A 19,991-nucleotide genomic window follows, 5' to 3' on the forward strand; every position below is an offset into this window, starting at 1 on the left:
TTGTAATAAGTCTTAGCTTATCTATGATTTAATCTTGGATGAAGGGACTACCCTGGTATGTATTACCAAATTGTTTTGGCATGGACAGTGCAGTTCCCCTCTCAGAAATGTGCCCTCTAGGTTTTGAGAGTGGAACCAGCCATGATTGTGGGCCAGGGGTGGGGGTGTAGCTGTTGTCATCCAGGAATTTCCAGTGGCCTTTTGAAGTACTGCTCTACACATAGCTGGAGGTGACACCATTTTGTTCCCTGCTGCATAGTGGCTACCTTGCCCAAGTTCCAAAGATTGGATTATGAAGTTACCTAGATGGTTGGTTCTGAGGGACTTCAGGATGCTTTCTATAGGCCCAAAATCAGAGATGGCTTGAGATATCATAACTACAGAATAACAGAGTTGGAAAGGACTTTAGAAGCCTTCTAGTCCAACCCTCTGCTCAAGCAGGAAAGCCTGAACCATTTCAGACAAATGGTTATCCGTGGCAAATGGTGTACCATGGCAGCTATGGACCTGATCCTGATTATTGATGGCTTAACTACAGGGGAGTCACATTCCCTGAACAGCACATGGCATCAAGAACTGGTGTGAGGGGATCTTGTCATTAGTCTCTTGTCAAGGATACATTACTGTACTCCCTTCTAGCTCCAGAGTTCTCTGTGGCTGACCACAGACCAGAATGCTGAATAACTGGTTAGCCAGAGATATTTGACATATCAATTAGGGCCCATTAGATTATAGTTCATATTTTAGGGGATGGAAATAGTTCTGATGATAGGTCCCATGACAATTCCATCACTAGGCCACTCAGAATTTTAAACAGCCTTGCAACCTTTCAGGAGCTGTCTTATATCCTCTCACCTTCAGCCTGGCTTTGGTCAGAAAGGACAAGCAAAAAGAAATATAAATAAATGAAACTGTCAGGAAATTGGTGCTAGAGATTTCTTTGCTCCGCTTTTTCTATTATGTCTGGAAGCATGCAAACTGGGCCTACCCCAACTCCCTTTTCGTTTGGAAATGATGGAACCCTTTCTGACAAGCAAGATATTTTTCTGACCATTGGTGCATCCTGTTGCTCATCCATTTGCTGTTCTGGAGGATCATAAAGCCCAAGGCAGGTCCTAAATGCAAGTTACTCTAGAAGTGGACTCTTATCTAACTCTCCATATAAAACAAGACTCAGCAATGCCCTCATCAGCCCTTGTTCATTAATCATCTGGGAAGGTAATATATTATCAGTTGGAATTTAGCACCAAATAGTTGAACTGATAATCTTCTTTCATTAGATTTGAAGACAAACAGAATGTCAATTTGTGATACTGAGGAAAGTTCTGCTCTCTCTCAAAAAAAGAAAAAGATGTCAAGCTTTGTGTGGACATGTAAGAACAATTCATGAAATCAGCCTCAGGATGATTTTTTTAGAGAACCAGAAATTTTCACTTGCATTCCTTGCTCCCAGACTATATGCCTTGAGGGGAAAGTTGACATGTGCAATAGTCCCTGGCTTGTGAAACTCTCCTTATATTCTGACCAGAGAAGCATCTTTTTTTAAGAATTAAATTTTAGTTTGTGGCCTCTTGGAAGTATTTATCCTTAGACTTGAGAAATTTAGTCTGGACTCATCAATGTGAAGAAATTGCAGGGAATATGTCTAAATAATATATGCTATACTTCCAAATAAGTAGCTCACAGTATTATTCAGGATTTGCAAGGTAAAACTCAATCTCACTTACATTGATATATTTATGCTTTTAGGTAAGACAGTTAAATGTGTTATTTTTGTTTTATTAATTATAGTTGTATAGGCCACAACTAATTGTGGGTAGTTCTTAAGAACATGGTATCTCCCTCCTCCTTCTACCAGTATGGCAGAATCCCGGTAGGCACAATATTTTAACCATACATTTATGAATGTGATATCAATGGATTCTGACACTTGGGAGGCCCATTTTGGTTTATGGACACATCACCATCACCTGCTTAGCCTGACGTTCCTTGGTCTCGGTTCCAAAAATCCAATCCCAGAGGTATCACTGAGACAGGAAAGTAAGATAGAATTTTCTGTGCACGCACACTTTTGTAAAAGAGTTGATGAAACAAAAGAAACAAAAGCCTTCAAAATAGCAAAGAAGAGATCATTATTTTTTTAAATTTTAAAGCCTAAGGATTTCACATTTCAAATACTTGCCATCCTATGTGAGATGATTTGAGTTTTACATTTAATTCCATCAAGTGTAATGTTTCCATCATCTCTTACCCTTTACTACTTACCCTTTACTACTTACCCTTTACCACCATTATATGTGAAATGATGGGAGCAAAAGATAGTAAACTGCACATTGTTTTACTACATTTTAGGTAGGAAATTTATCAGGCTTTGAGAAGCTGAAGAGAAGCTTCATCTCTACCACAATCGTAAAAACACAAAGAAACTGGAAACACAAATTTTCCACAGGGCACAGCTTCATGATGACAATCCTCTAGGAATTGATCAGCAGCTCTCTAAAAGCTCCTCAAAGAATGTATAAATTTTCTCCACTGCTGTTATGCTGTGGCAGGAACTATAAGCAGTATTTAAAGGAGATTCATCAAAACAGAATCCCGAGAGGTCAGGTGGGGAACGATTGCTTCAAAGATCTCTTAGCAAGAGCTTTTCCTTTATACTTATTTATCTACTCAGACAATAAAAAACACTGAAATAAGCGAATTTTACTTTTTAGTATGCAGATTTACACCGAAGTAAATATCAATAGTAAACATAAGAAGTGATTGGCCTAGGGGGGCAAAACCTGACTTAATTTGCTACTGATCAGTTGGGTGCAGTTGTATCTTAATCACTAACTTTATTATCATGGCCAATCAACACACTGATTTTTAAAGCCACTCATGCTGCTCATTCCTAGAGTATTCTGCATTCATTCCTTATTTCATGGTTCATGATAAATATAGCTTGCCACTCAATCTGAATCACAAAGAACAGTTTCTATAAGGTATTGTTTGCTATGCACCCAGAATTGGAAACCACATGTTAAAATAGGTTTCCAGTTGTGGCTCAGAGACAAACTGAAGACTTACGTAACCATAGCTTGCCTAATTTGGATGAGCTATATTTATCATGATGTAGGAAGTGGAGGAGTGAATCAGGTCATGCAAAGGATAACAAGATGCCTCTACAGATAAACCATGTTTCATCTTGGTATACAAACTATCTGTTGTCATGTTACTATGTGGGAAGCATAAAGACAAGGAAAAAATATTTTATGACCCTGAAAATAAAGATGAACAAATAAAATTTTTAACCAGAATTCAAACTTATCACTTCTATGATTCATATGATTCTGCTTAGTGAAGTAATTGATGGGATCCAATTTTTAGCAGCCAGATTAAGAGCTAATAACATTTTGGCCCTTTATAGAAATAATGGTGATTTCAGGTGGAAACTGAAATCCATCAGTTTCAGATGGAAATCTGAAATCTGAAACTGAACATTCAGTGTTTCGTCTGGTAGAAATTCAGCAGTGGAAGATAGAATGGAAAGCTACACATTGACTGGTATTGAGAAGAGGGCTGTTGTCATCCAGGATACTCCAGTGGCAGTACTGCTCTACAGCTCTACACATAGCTGAATAAAAGAGCATTTTGTTCCCTGCTGCATAGTGGCTTCCCACTGTTCAGTGATGAATGAAGGATGCCAAGGTGGCAAAAAAATTGCCACATCCAACCTGTAAGTCCTTTTCTTTAATGATAGATCAACTGTTGGTAAAACATCTATCATCCAGGATTTAATCCTGAATACAAATGCTGATCTGACCCTGTATCATAGAAACCTACAGAAGGTAAGGAAATTCATCTCTCTTAGCTTTAACTATGGTACTAGGCTACTCTATGATACAACAGGCTAACCTTGATAAGGCAGGAATACATATTGACCATGAACTATAGAAAATCCATTTCATTCTGTTCTATTTTTCATATAATACCATGCCCTTTTGAAGAAGGTCAATAGACCTGGGTTGCAAACAACTTAATAAAAACAAAGATAGTTTGGGGAAAATCTTTCCTGTCATGTAGTGGTCACCTGGAATGCAGGTCAAATCTGATAGCCCTAAACTGAATACATGCCATTGACCTATCATACCCTAGCAACAGGTTTTCTATATTGTTCAATAGCTACATGGGTTTGCTGGGGAAGACCATCAGAGTTTTGGAATGGAAGATAACATCAAATAGTTTCCAGATCTAGTGTTCCTTACCAGCTACTTTCAAGGAATCATTCAGTAACCAATAGTTTATAATGAACTATATGAAGGAAAACAAGCAGAACTTAAATCCAGGCAAAACAGGCTGGTAACTAAGAAGAGTAAACTATGAGTTTGTGCTCTTTCTGAAATAAGAGGCTTGCAGTCTGGGAATACTTTCTGAATCTGAGCTGCCACTGGACTCACAGATAACATCAGGGATCAGGATTCCCTTTGCACAAATACACCTAACTTATCATATTTGCACCCTTTCTTGGGCCAGTCAGATTTGGTAACATTTATCCAAACCTATCTTTGAAAAATGTATGGATGGTGCAATGGATTAAAAAAACAGGGAACTTAAGCTGCTAGCCAGTACAAAGAACAAGAATAATATATTGCCCATATTATTATGCATTGCTATTTAGGCCTAACATTTTTAAGGCCTGAGATGGCTCACCTTTTTTTTATTACAAAACCATCTGGCTGGCTAAATCTTCAGAGAAGCCCTTTTGATTATGCCCCTTCAATCAGAAGTCTGTTTTCTGGCGTATGGGAAATTACTTTCTGCTACATTGTTCTAAGCTGTGGAACACACCCCCTTAGAATTTATCATTCTATTTTTATACCGCTTTGTCCTAAGATTCAGAGTGGTATACAGTACATCATTAGTCCCGCAACCTAAAACCAAATGGCATGCATAACTCATGGAATATTGCTAAAAGACATCCAATGAAAAATACTTGGAAATAAATGACTTTTGACAAGTATGCTTTTTACTGACTTCAGACATGCAAGAAGTGTAAGACTGTGTGTATCACTCGGGCAAGGTCTTCCATAGGATTGGGGCCACCAGGGTAAAGGGCTCTTTGGGTCCCGATCTAACTTCCCATGGGGTTGGGATACTCAGGACCCATCCTAGAAGGTCAGATAGGATGGAGAGAAAAGAATCCTTCTGAATAAGGTAATCCCGGAAGCTTGGTGGAATTGGCTTGCCCCCTTATCATTTCAGTGTTTAAAAAATGTTTATAAACACATGTCTCTTTCCCCATCATTTGCTTCCTGTTTTATTGTTTTAGTCTGCTTTGTTTCTAAACTTTGTTAGACATCCTTGGGATCTTGCCAAAGTAAAATGGCGGTAAATCAAAGCAATGCATTCCTTTGTTCTGTTTTATCAAATTAAGATAGATAGATAGATAGATAGATAGATAGATAGATAGATAGATAGATAGATAGATAGATAGATAGAGAGAGAGAGAGAGAGAGAGAATGCCATTCAATCTTCATTGCCTGGAGAAAAATGTTTTTATAGAGGCCTCTAACAGCAATATAGGTATTTAAATTAAGATTGAATTTACTGGGGGAGAAGAGGAGAGAGTTATGATCTTTCAAATAGCAGGCACTCCTTGCATACACATTTCAGTGGAACAGTAGGGATAAAGTGGAACAATTCCAATGCTGTATTTTCTATGTAGTGTTGTCTGCACCACTACGGTCTTCCTGAATGCAACATATAAGTGAAAGTCCACAAAGATTTGAGGAAACTACTCCTTTATTCTATGTATATAAAGTGCCAATATTTATTAAAAGGATGACAGGATTTAAGACAGGCCTGACATCTTGGAATTCCCAGGTCTACTTCTGTGTCATCCATGTATGTTGCACAGCTTAAAAAGTATTTTCATCTCCTGTCAGGTATGATCTATGGATGATTGCCTTTGTTTTACTGGGTCAGAAGTAGACCACTTTATCTTTAGTTCATCAGTGAAATCCTGTATATAATAGTGTAGTATAATAATTAATCACTCCTCAATTTATTTTTTAAACATCATAAACCCCTTAATGTTTTCTATGCTCTTACTTCAGTAAATATGCCAGCAACCTGTTGAGACAGTTGAAATAAAAACAAAATTTGTGTGAGCTGATTTCTACAGAAGATTAGGGGTAAGAAACCACTTAGATTGGCCAAGTTAATCCTATAATGGCACCTCATGAAGAATTTCTGTTTGCCTGTATAATCCACAAGCGGAATCAAGCACTGAAAACCAGCACTTCTAAAATGTTCATGAGGACTATGATTAAGAAATTTATTGATAGAAGCTCTTTAATTGTGCAGCTCCATGAAAGAGAATAACAAAAGTCAGTCTGCAAATAATACTATGCTTTAAATGGATGGGGTTTTTTTGGTAAAAAGAGTTATTTTCTTCAAATGCTCTTCAAAAGACATTTCCCAATCTTATTTTAGGAAAGAAAAAGAAAGAGTGTGCATATGTATAATATGTGGAATGTAAATAACTACTATTAAAAATGACAGTCGTTCTCGGTTCTAAAGGGAATTTCATATGACAGGATTTATGGGCATCTGATTATTTGAATCTCTATGGTCTTGCACAATCTACATCTGCCTTCATTTATTTATTTATTTATTTATTTATTTTAATCCCATTTATATCCCGCCCTTCTCCGAAGACTCAGGGCGGCTTACAATCTAAAGCACAAATCAATGTGCTTAGCAATAGTCTTCATTCTATGTATATGCCTGCTTATTAGGGCTTTCGCCCCCCCCCCCCAAGCGGCATTATTACAAAGTCAGCTTATTGCCCCCAACAATCTGGGTCCTCATTTTACCTACCTCAGAACGGTGGAAGGCTGAGTCAACCTTGAGCCTGTTGGGACTCGAACCTGCACTAATTGCAGGCAGCTGGTGTTACTTAAGGAGGCATTAGCCCACTGCTCCACCAAGGCTCATCATCATTTATGCCCCCCAGTTATTTTTAGGACTAGAACTACAACTCCCAGTATCTCATTGGTCAAGCTGCTTGGTAAGTTGAGAATTTAAGTCCCTTTTAAGGGTACCTGTTTGGGGATGGTCATTCTAAAATTTAGGAATTACTGAAACAGTTAAACTAATCTGCACAGAGGTGCTGTGATCTTTGAATTTCTACAAGTACCTATTTTACTTGGAATGAGAGATATGAATAACAAGTAAGAACATAACAATTTATTAGATTCCAATATTTATCATATAAGAGAAAACAAAATAGACAATAGAGTCGTAGCTGGCATTCTTTCTTCCACAGCTGTTTAATTTCCACCACAGCTCCACCCTCTTTCAAAAAAGAATTCATGACCGGTTCCAAACATATATTATAGTTATAATATGCTGACATCTCAAAAGAACTGGCAGACATAATCGTGCATAAAGCAGAAAGGTACATGCTAATAAAACCCTCGTGAGACCACACCTGGAAGACTGCAACAAATTTTGGTCACCATATCACAAAAAAAAAGATGTTGAGACCTTGGGAAAAGTTCAGAGAAGAGCAACCAAGATGATCCAAGGCCTGGAGACTAAAACATATGAAGAACGGCTGCAGGACTTGGGTTTGGCTAGTCCAGGGGTAGGCAACCTTGGCTCTTTTATGACTCATGGACTTCAACTCCCAGAATTCCTGAGCCAGCTATGCCAAGGTTGCCTACCCCTGGGCTAGTCTAAAGAAAAAAGAAACAGGGGTGACATGAGAGCATCATTCCAGTATTGGAGGGGCTGCCACAGAGAAGAAGGGGGTCAAACTATTCTCCAAAGCAGCAGAGGGCAGGACAAGAAACAATGCTTGGAAACTGACCAAAGAAAGAAGCAACCTGGAATTAAGGAGAAACTTCCTCACAGTGAGGACAATTAACCAGTGGAACAGCTTGCCCCCAGAAATGGTGGGCGCTCCATCGCAGGAGGTTTTTAAGAAGAGGCTAGACAGTCACTTGTCTGAGATGGTATAGGTTCTCCTCCTTGAGCAGAGGGATGGACTAGAAGACCTCCAAGGTCTCTTCCAGCTATATTCTATTCATTCTAATTAACATTATATCTATATAACTTTTAAAATTATTTAGACACAATATTAATGAATAAAGTGCATTTGGTTACAATTTGAAGATAACAACTAGACCAAAATATGTAAGATAGGCTTGAGATCTTTTATTTCTTTATTTCTTTACTTATTCTTTAAACAAATTTCATTACTACCCATCTGTCAGAGTGAACTCTTGGTGGCAAACAAAATAAAAACACAATATAATAAATAGGCTACTTAAAATAATAAACAATATTGAGGCCCCAGTGAAACTTATATTCATCCACCAACCAAATGAATCCACCAGAATCTATATCAACATATGCAAATTTACAGAGTCATAGGGCTGGGAGGGACCTTGGAGGTCTAGTCCTACCCACTGCCAAAGGCAGGAGTCTGCTAACAGGTCTCCCCTAAGCCTTCTTTTCATTATGCTAAGCATAACTAGTTCTCTTAGTTGTTCATCGTACAATTTAGCCTCGAGTTATTCAAGCAGACTTAATTAATAAAGCATCAGCACTGTGAAAATATCAGCATCCCTCTTCATCCCATCATGGCATACCTACAGGCTATCCTTGCATGTCACACAGTCAGACTGAGGGGTTTTTAATTTTAATTGGTTTTTAGATTTACTTTTGGGGCTTGAATTTAATTAATTATTTTAATTGATTTTAATTTTTGTATTTCATGGTTTTAACTGTCCTGTAAACCGCCCTGAGTCCTACGGGAATAGGGCGGTATATAAATTAAATAAATAAATAAATAAATAAATAAATAAATAAATAAATAAATAAGCCTGCAAAAGTCAGACGAACCACTAGATGGTGGCAAAGAGATGCTGAAAACACTCTTGGCCACCATCTTGTGATTTCATTGAGTCATACACAGTAGCCTTAATATAATCTGATTTGTTTGACTTTAGTGTGTTGTACACAGCCCACGAGTTGTAATTTACTCTGCTAACTTAGATGCTATCTTTTCCAAATCCCAACTTCTGGCATGCTTAAGTGGTCTCTGATATCTTAAAGAAATGTCATGTTTTCAGAAACAAAGTGGAAGGTAAGTGAAGGAAAGAGCAAAAATGAAGAGGTGGAGAGAGGTTTTGTTCAAAGCAGGCATGGGATCTAGGTAGAGACCAGTCAGCTGATTAACATTCCAGGCCCTTTTTCCCAGCCTATAAGACATCCAGCTGACTTTATTCTACACTCAGATCTGTTTCTTCTTCCTTGCCCTGGTTTTTAATAAATTTCCCTCCCCCTTTTCTCTTCTACCTCTATATTTTTCTCCTGCCTATCTTTTTATAATCTTTCCCCCAACTGTCTTCTTGTCCTTCTTTTCTTTTTGGTCTCTCAACCTCCTTTTTTTGGAAAATATGAACTTCCTTTATACTGTTCAATGAAAAGTTTCCATATCGTTGTCTGACTTTGACCATTAAATATATGCTTGTTCCTTGTCTTTCTCTCGCTTTTTACTTCAGTATCCTGCACAGCGCTGGGTAAGTACAGTTGGTTCCATTGAAAAGTACTCTGATCCAAAGGTTGTAATACATAGATTAGCAAAAAGTAAATTTAAATAACTGCATGAAATTAGTCTATTTTATTGGATTATTGGGGCCAATGAATGACATGGTATTTCCAAAACCTCCTTGCACTGTGATAAGCAAGTACATATGAACAAGCCTGGCTAAAAATGATGTGGAAATGAGGTCCAGTTTATTTAAATGACATTAGTTGAGTCAGGAAGTTATAGGAATTAAGACGCAAACAGTTTTTATAAAGTATAATTATGAAGGTAGTGGACAGGTCCTGAAAGAGCCTACTCTTAGCCCTGAAAAGTTACTAAGTAACTCCTCAGATCAATCAGCTGTTGAGGGAAATTGAAGGAAAGAACATTATGTATACTGGCTTCAGAAGGTAATACACATTGGCTTTGGTTGTACAGGAAAGATGAGATAAAACTTGGGCTACAGTTCCTGAGGCCCCTGGCAGAAGCAGATTATCTAGATGTGTTTCAGTCAAGGTTCGAGTAGGGATTCAGTATGGGATAGCGTTAGTAGTTCTGGGTGCCATCCATTAAACAGTGTCATCTTACAGGACCTAGGTCACGGTTCCTGTCTGTGGAATGATTTGAAGTGTTTCTATCCTTTGACTTTTGGTAAACTGCCTAAGATGTCATTGTTCTTCTAGGTTCTGAACTGGGATAGGCAATGGATGCTTGGCTTTAGGGCAGGGCTGGCTGAGGAATTCTGGGAGTTGAAGTCCACAAGTCATAAAAAGTCCAAGTTTGAAGACCCCTGCTTTAGGGGTTTGTTTTCTAATCAGCTGTTTTTTTTCCTCAATATTTTTTTTAATCCGTAAGACCCCCTGATTTGCTATGCAATTGCGTAACCTCAAAACTAAAACAAACAAACAAACAAATAAAATTATAAAAATACTGGATTTCTATTTTACAGTGAACTCTATTAGAATTCTAAGGCCCAGTTTCTCTCAGCATGAAGAGAATAACAGCAATTGCACTGGTCTTTGGTAAGTGCCCAAATGCATCCTATTTTTTTAATCTCTGCTTTCTTTGTTACCCCACAGTTTTAGATAAGATTAAATCAATGTGCTCAATGCATGCAAATAAATCAAAGAATCTGTGAAAATTTGTAATTAAAGTAGTAAGACCAGAAAATGTGAAAATCAAACATAAAGAACCTGAGACAATGACAACATTAATAGAAAATCTTATTATTTTACTTAGAGAATTTTTAATTTCATGGGAGACAGTATTGTTGTACATTTTCTTTACACTTGTCTATTGTATCATAGTTTTGCTGCTGACTTGTATATATGCTACTAAAGAAACTACAAAGAGGAACAGGAAATCTAAACAATGTAAGTAGAGAAAACTTGATGTAAATGGTTGATTCCTATAATTTCAATTTCAATTCTCCTTCATACCTTTTGAGAAAGTTATTGGAAAACTGGCTCCAAGAATACACATTCTGTACAAATGATGTAGCCTCCAATATCTTCCCTTAAAAATAATCATAATTCTCAGCTAAACTATTCCCATTTGAAATGTTTTGCACCCCAGAGGGCTGCAAGCTACATTTGTTTCTAATGCATCATTTATTCTGAAACTCTTTTGGTGTGCCAGATGCTTCTTGTTGTTCCCTTCAGAATAAACAATATTATTTCAGGTTCAGGAAAGATGTAATAATTGTGAGCAAACTAAAGACACAAAGCAAGATGGGGCTGGCCAAATCTAACCAAATTTAATATACAACAGCACTATTCTCTGCAGGTAATCCTCAGGCTATAATTATAATTGGGACCAGAATCCTGGTCACTAAGCAATTCATTTGTTAAGCTAGTCATCATGTGATTGAACCCAATTTTACAACCACTTTTATTGCAGTTGTTAAGCAACTGAATCACGTGGTTGTTTAACAAATCCGACTTCCCCAATTGAGTTTTCTTGCTGGGAAATTTATTGGAACCACAAAGGCTCACAATCCAGTTTACTATTTCTTTATTTTACTTATCCTTGGTAGAATAAAGCCATTACTGATGCAGTGAATATTCAAGGGTCCATCTATTAACAAGTATGGCATATAGAAATTTTCAGTTTGTATGTGAGAGCTGTACATGAAAGAGAGCATAAATTAATGAATAAAATGAAAGAAGAAAGAAAAACAGCTGCTAAGAGAAGGAAGATGGAAGAAATGAAAGTGGCCTGATCTTGTGCAGTGAAGTTGATAAATATATGCAAAAACTGATGGTTTAATTAAGAAGCAATGCTAGGCTGGAAGTAAAGCCAAATGTAGGAAATGGAATGTTATTTCTGGCAACTCCTAAACTATCAACACATTTGAAAGAGGAGAGGGTAAAAATCACCCAAACTTTTCTTATCTTTATAAATATCAACATTAGAAAGACTATAAATTACATAGGCTAATTTATATGTCAAATGTCTCTAAATAGTCTACAGGTAGTTACTCAACATTCCTATTTGGAATGATGGAGATAGAACTTACCATCTTGGGCATATAGCGATGCAGTCATAATGCAATGATAGAACATATGCTCTACATACAAAAAAATAAAAGGGCTCCTTGGTGTTGTCTGAGCTTGCTTGTTTTCTTGCAGACATTTCATTACCCTAAGTAGGTAGCATCATCAGTGCTAGTAAGGAATGCTGTTTGCTGTCAGTTTATATTCTGATGTCTTCCCTGTCTGTGTGGGTGGAGGCGGACTTAAGGATTCTTTGGTTGGGCTGTTTACAAATGACTCTTATTCAAATACTATTGTTTTGATGTGAAATCAGCAATACGAATGTGACTATTACCTTATTCCAGCGAATATTAAGCAATTTGGCACTGGGATGCAAAAGAGAAAACTCGTAGGAGATACCCTGCAATTGAGTTTTATTAATTTTCATTTTTAAGGATTAAGGAGTCAATGCTGAATATTTGTAAGGGATGTGGTGGCTCAGTGGGTTAGGACGCTGAGCTTGTCGATCAGAAGATTGGCAGTTTGGCGGGTCAAATCCTGAGTGCCATGTAACAGAGTGAGCACCTGTTACTCATCCCAGCTTCTGCCAACCTAGCAGTTTGAAAGCATGTAAAAATGCAACTAGAAAAATAGGGACCACTATGGTGGGAAGGTAACAGCGTTCCGTGCGCCTTTGGTGTCTAGACATGCCGGCCACATGACCACGGAGACGTCCTCAGACAAGCACTGGCTCTTTGGCTTTGAAACGGAGATGAGCACCGGCCCCTAGAGTCGGAAACAACTAGCACGCATGTGCGGGGGAAACTTTACCTTTACTGCTGAATATTTGAGTATTAAAAATTGGCATAAAAGCACATAAATAATAAAGCCAACTCCTAGCATTTCTTTGTTTTTTGAAAAGCTTTTGTGGCAGATTATACTAAGCATAACATTCAACTTTTATCTTCACAGCTGTTCCGCAGATTGAGTGTGTCATCAAAGCTGCAAAGATCATCAACCCAGAATTTATTGCTAAGTGTCCCTTGGGATGTCAGGATGTTAAATATCGGGTCTATGGCACTGATATCTATGCCTCTTTTTCCAGTGTTTGTGCTGCTGCTATTCACAGGTTGGCAGAACTGATCTTAAATTGAAAATAGCATATCAAATCAAAAAGAAAGATAATGTGTTCAATACTACTGGTAGCAATAAAGATAAAAATCAGAACAGGGTGTGTTATTTTTTCCTCATCCAAAATTTTGTATAACTCTTAAAAAATACAAAAATAAGATTAAGATATAAAAAGCAGTTTATATAGTCAAATCTATATAAACAATGAGTATGAGTAGAGTTCAGGTTAGTGTATCTTAATGTATATTTAGAGGATGGAAAAATAGGTCTTCTTTAATTCTACTTAATGAGCAAAAGGGAAACTTTGGCAAAATGTTTTAAAGTTTATGGATTTATGAGGAGAATAAACAACTGTAGATTTGAGAAAATTGTGGCGATAAAAATAGATTGATGATATTTTCATTAATTTATACTGGGAAATGGTAATAGATCCTTTCCTCTGGTATATGATTAACCATAACATTTTGGAAATGCCAAGGTAGAAGTTGATATCTTTTAGGGAACTACAGAACCATTTTCTTACACATTAGGCTTATGCTTACCTTATCTAAATGTCTACTAATACTTAGAACAGACAATTTTATTTTGATATATTCTGACAATAGAATTATTCTTAGCCTTAAAATTATCAAGTACTTAGCCTTGGTGGAGCAGTGGGCTAATGCCTCCTTAAGTAACACCAGCTGCCTGCAATTAGTGCAGGTTCGCATCCCACCAGGCTCAAGGTTGACTCAGCCTTCCATTCTTCCGAGGTAGGTAAAATGAGGACCCAGACTGTTGGGGGCAATAAGCTGGCTTTGTAATAATGCCGCTTGGGGTGTGTGTGAAAGCCCTAATAAGCAGGCATATACATAGAATGAAGGCTACTGCTAAGCTTGTAAGCCGCCCTGAGTCTTCGGAGAAGGGCAGGATATAAATGGAATTAAAATAAAAAAATAAAATAAAATGGATTCAGGATTGCACAGAGGAGTTAATGTACAATTCAGCGCACTTGAAAGAGGGACAAACCCAGTTCAAGCATTTGTACTCAAGATTTTCTGAGATTTAAGGTTACCAGCACTATTTTTCCCCCAAGGTGTTGACCACTTTAGCATTTATTTTTTTAAAACAATTAATATTGGAATCATGTGGAGGCTGTCTGAAAAATCATATATCCTATGGCATGTAGAACACCATGATGCCACTCCGTGGTTTCAGTGAAGACCTATAGAAGCTTTTGAAGATGACATAATGTTCCCCATAAAGGAAAGGGCTAGAATCAGCTGTTCCAAATGAACTGAATTTATATGTATTGAGCTTGCAATTCAGTGATCACATAGAGCTCTAGTAAGCTAACCATGTACTTATGACATTAATATGTTACTTTTACAGTGGAATTATTGACAACTCTGGAGGAAAAGTCTTAGTTCAAAAAGTTGCTGGTCAATCTGGGTACAAGGGTAGTTTTTCCAATGGAATCCGCTCACTTTCATTACCACGATGGAGGGAATCCTTCATACTTTCAGGTGAATTTCCTTCTTCCTTTCCTCTTCCCCTTTGCAGGGGGTTGGACTAGAAGACCTCCAAGGTCCCTTCCAACTCTGTTATTTTGTAATCATATCTCAAGCCATCTATAATTGTTATTGTTATTGTTATTATCATCAATAACGTTGCTATTATTATTATATAATTTAATTCCTTCTGCAATATCTGTATTATTGAGTTACTAAACATGACTAAAAAGAGTGCAGAATTTTAACATATTGGTAATACATTCCTCAAAAATAAACAGTTATTGAGATAGGACACACTGCTAGATAATTAACAAAAGTTAATAAGAAGGGGGGGGAAATTGGTCCCTAAGCTCAGAAGTAGAAGTAGAAGTAGAACTCAAGTGATGAGCACACTAGGACATATGCAAATTCACTGATAGAATTCTTCACACTATTTAAATAGTCTGAATAAAATACAAATGAATAAATCCATTCAGATCAATAAGCACTCTCTGCTTAGGGTTTACACAATTATTTTATTTATTTTATTTTATTTTTTATTAGCATTCTTTAGTCTCCCTTATGACATTTTAGAAAAATTAGGGCCATGAGATCAATCTATTTCATTTCCCAGACAGCATTTAAACTCTTCTCAATACAGCTCTAACCACTACTACCAACAGAATTGGGTATTGTTTTAAGGATTGCAGTATATCTGTAAACATATCCTTAATCAAATGCCAAAAGCATTGCATTGAAACTCTAGAAAGAGTACAGAGAAGAGCAACAAAGATGATTGGGGGGCTGGAGGCTAAAACATATAGGGAACGGTTGCTGGAATTGGGTATGCCTAGTTTAATGAAGAGAAGGATGAGGCGGGGGGGACATGATAGCAGTGTTCCAATATCTCAGGGGCTGCCACCAAGAAGAGGGAGTCAGGCTATTCTCCAAAGCACCCGAAGGCAGGACAAGAAGCAACAGATGGAAACTGATCAGGGAGAGAAGCAACCTGGAACTAAGGAGAAACTTCCTGACAGTTAGAACAATTAACCAGTGGAACAACCTGCCTCCAGAAGTGGTGAATGCTCCAACACTGGAAGTTTTTAAGAGGAGACTGGACAGCCATTTGCCTGAAATAGTATAGGGTTTCCTGCCTGAGCAGGGAGTTGGACTAGATGACCTCCAAGGTCCCTTCTAACATTATTATTATTATTATTATTATTATTATTATTATTATTATTATTATTATTATTATTATTATTATTATTATTATTGGGGAACTCAGGCACCACACAAGTTATGTAGAAAGTAAACAAAAAGAATCAAATGTCTATACACCAACGCACAGTATGAGCAATAAACAGGGTGAATTAGAAATTCAGATAAATGGGGCAAATATGATATTGTTGCCATTACAGAAACATGGTGGGATGAAACCCACAAATGGAACATACAATTAGAGGGATTTAAATTATTTAAAAGAAACAGACCAAATAAAAGAGAAGATGAAGTTGTTGTAAGAAATAACTACATCTCTACAGAATTAGATCACAACAATGATAAAAACTTCTTTGAAAGCATTTGGGTAAATATAAAGGGGGGGAATGACATTGCCATAGGTGTATACATTAGGTCACCCAACCAAACAGAGGAAATAGATGAACTTTTTGCTAGTCAGCTAACTAAGGTATGTAGGAAGCACATCACAATAGTAATGGGGGACTTTAATTACCCTGACATCAACTGGGAGACAAACTCTGCACCAAGTGGAAAATCAAAGAGATTCCTGACAAACCTAGCAGACAACTTTGCCTCCCAAAAAGTAGAGAAGAGAACTAGGGGATTAGCCATATTGGATCTAATCCTCACTAATGGAGATGAAATGATAGAAGGTGTTGAAGCCACAGGAACCTTGTGGGGAAGTGATCATGCAATATTGGAATTCAACATTATGGAAGCACAAGCAATAGAACACAGTCAAACTAGAGTCTTGGACTTTAAGAGAGCTAATTTCAATAAACTTAGAGAGAGCTTGGGAAGGATTCCATGGATGAGAATCCTCAAGGGGAAAACAACTCAAGAAGCTTAGGAAATTTTGAAAAGTGAGATAATAAAAGCCCAGTCTAGCACAATACCAACGAAGAAGAAAAATAACAGCTCTCAAAAGAAACCAGCATGGCTGCATAAAGAACTCTCTGATAAATTGAAAGACAAAAAAGACAAGTATAACAAGTGGAAAGAGGGCCACATAAATGAGGCAGAATGTCAGCAAATAGCCCAAGCCTGCAAAGGTGAAGTGAGGAAAGCTAAGGCTCAAAATGAACTAAGGCTAGCAACAAAAGTCAAAAATAACAAAAAAAAAGCTTTTTTTCAACATGTAAAAAATAAGAAAAAAGTCAAGGAAATGACTGGCCCATTAGTGTGAGAAAGTGGCAAGAAGGTGACAACCAACAGAGAAAAAGCAGAACTATTTAACTTGGGGTTTTTTGCATCTGTCTTTACACAAAGGGGAAAAACAGACCAACCTATCAAAAACAGTACTGTCAAAAACAGATTAGAAACACAAGTTAAGATACACAAGAAAATGGTAAGTGAGCACCTGTCCAGCCTAGATGAGTTTAAATCACCAGGACCAGATGGATTACACCTCAAGGTTCTCAAGGAACTGGCAAATATGATCTCAGAACCACTGAACTATATCTTTCAAAGATCCTGGAGCATTGGGGAACTACTGGAGGACTGGAAATGAGCTGATGTAGTTCCCATCTTCAAAAAAGGGGAAAAAATGAATCTAGGAAATTACAGACCTGTCATCCTGACCTCAATACCTGAGACGATTCTGGAAAAGATACTCAAACAACGAATCAGCGAACACCTAGTCCTAGAGGCAAACACTTGGAGTCCTGGTGGACAATCACTTAAATATGAGCCAGCAGTGTGCTACAGCTGCCAAAAAAAGCCAACTGCATTAACAAAGGGATAGAATCAAGATCATGTGAAGTGTTGATACCACTTTACAATGCCTTGTTAAGGCCACACCTGGAATACTGCATCCAATATACCGGTAAACCAACTTTATATTCCTTCCCTTTGCTTCTAACAATCCTAATCTTCAGTCCATTCAAATAATATCATAGAACTTAATTTCTTTTTCTTTATTTCTTTAGTCCTTCTCATCAGAGTCTTTAAAACTTCAGCAACCCTCTTTGTAAATCCATTATAGAAAAAAATACCCAGGTTTCTCTCTTTGTTTCTTATTAATTAATTAAATTAATAATTTAATTAATTAATTAATTAATTATAATTATTTTAAATATTAAAATATTAGATGGTTTCTTTTATATATCTTTCGTTTGTATATTTTTCCCATGTCACTTAAAAATCCATTTTCAATTCAGCCCCAATCTTATCAGATAGAACGTGTTCTTCTTCCATAACATCTTTTAAACACAGTCTATTTATAGAGGCAGACACTATTATAATTAACTTCTGAATATATTATTCAAAATATCCTTCAATATTTCCACTGCTAGAATATTTTGTTTCATAATTGTAAATCTATTTTAAGTATTCTTCTCCTTTAATTGAAATATTTAGTTCCCTCTAGTTCCACTAGTGTCCAATTTTTAAAATCTTGTTTTTCTAAAAAATCAAAACAAAAGCATTTTCCCACAGAAAAATAATCAAATTAATTTCAAAATCTTATCTCAAATTTATCTAGACCCTTAGTTCATTTGTAACTTTCTAAAATCAAAGTTTTACTTGGTGATTTTCCTTTTATTTGGGGGGGGGAAATAAATTTCTAAATTTGTAGCAGAAATGTCTCCTACTAAGGATTGGCTGCAAAGCATTTAACAAACAGTTCATAAAAATGTTTTGAAAAGGAAGTGCGTAAACTTAGTGTCCTTTCAAAGATGGCAACCATGGTTTGAGGAAGATGGTTATTCCATCATTTTCCAGAGCTCTAAACCTGCTGGTGAACATCGGTATGCCTCTCTGCTGCTCTTGTATCACCAGCTCTTTTTCACTGAGGACTATAACCATTTAACCATAAGTTAGCTCTGGATTTGAGTTTGAATGATGTGCCAGAACCTCGTGAAGATAAGATAGCTTACAATAAGCCATGATGAGAAACCATAGCATTGGCATAGCATATCATCCACATCAGATCTGTGCCTGGGGCTTTCTTAAGCACATGAATTGGGAACTAAATTAAGATTGTGTATGAGCTTAATATTCAAGACAAAACATTTCCAAATATTAAGCCTAACCTTGGAGATGAGGAGTGCCTTCCAGATGAGTTTAGAAAATTGAAACAAGCATGTGACTATTTTTAGTTTCCATATTTTAAAACAAAAAAACCCTAGTAAAGCTGGCACATTTATTTTTCTTAGCAGTTCCATCAGTAAGCTGTCTCCAGCAAATTGAGTTTTATTTTTGACTCTCTCATGATAATAACAGATGGCTAAAAGTATATACAAACGTAGCCATCACTTTGGAAAATAAGAGAGGGTCAATAAAACAGCCACACATATATGTGTATGTATATGTGTATGTATAAACAGCCGTGTGTGTGTGTGTGTGTCTGTGCATGTGTGCATGTGTGCATGTGTGTCTGTGTGTGTACACATATTTAATTGCAGGATCAGAAGACATATAGAGACCTAGTCCATAAAAATGCCAAGAGTCAGATATGACTGAATGGATAACTTCATCATTTTCAGTGGTGGGATTCAGCCAGTTCTCACCAGTTTGGCAGAACCGGTAGCTGGAATATATATATTCAATCATATCTGGCTCTTGGCATTTCTATGGACTAGGTCTCTACATGTCTTCTGATCCTGCAATTAAATGTGTGTATACATACACATATGTTTACATATATATGTGTGTGTACTTATACATATATACAAAACACACACACACACACGGGCCAAATCTTTTCTTGGGAACAAATAAGTTTGAAATGGCTATATCAGTCTCCCTTTAATTCTTTGTTAGCAATCCAAAAATTTATGCTATATATATATATATATGTGTGTGTGTGTGTGTGTGTGTGTGTGTGTGTGTACATATATACATTTAATTATTTATTAATATCTACAGCTACATATTATATATATGATGAAAATGAACTCTTTCCGGTTCCAGATTAGAGAGTTTTGATGAAAATAATGGAAAGAAACAACATGACATTCTTGTGAACTTGAAACAGCTGAAGAAGTAGGATGTTAAAGCCTTTACCTTTAGTCATTAAGCTCCATAAAGCTACATTTAGCGAGGGAGAACCAGAAAACTAAGTAAAAAAATGCACAAGAAAAGAGACATTAA

The 19,991-nt window shown here is 36.8% G+C and overlaps 1 protein-coding gene across 1 annotated transcript in view; it reads left to right on the forward strand.

Moving 5' to 3' along the window:
* The window catches only part of VIT (vitrin), a gene marked incomplete at its 3' end in the record, with an annotated part of 49,873 nt that overhangs the window by 8,181 nt on the left and 21,701 nt on the right, over positions 1 to 19,991 (forward strand). The window contains exons 3-7 of the mRNA XM_083375965.1: positions 9,558 to 9,575; positions 10,533 to 10,605; positions 10,891 to 10,956; positions 13,030 to 13,186; positions 14,560 to 14,693. Of these exons, the coding sequence (XP_083232091.1) occupies positions 10,572 to 10,605; positions 10,891 to 10,956; positions 13,030 to 13,186; positions 14,560 to 14,693 (391 nt within the window). The 5' untranslated portion in view covers positions 9,558 to 9,575; positions 10,533 to 10,571. The remainder of the gene's footprint in view (positions 1 to 9,557; positions 9,576 to 10,532; positions 10,606 to 10,890; positions 10,957 to 13,029; positions 13,187 to 14,559; positions 14,694 to 19,991) is intronic.

The sequence above is a fragment of the Vipera ursinii genome, assembly GCF_947247035.1.
Source record: "Vipera ursinii genome assembly, chromosome: 1".
Taxonomy (NCBI): Eukaryota; Metazoa; Chordata; class Lepidosauria; order Squamata; family Viperidae; genus Vipera; species Vipera ursinii.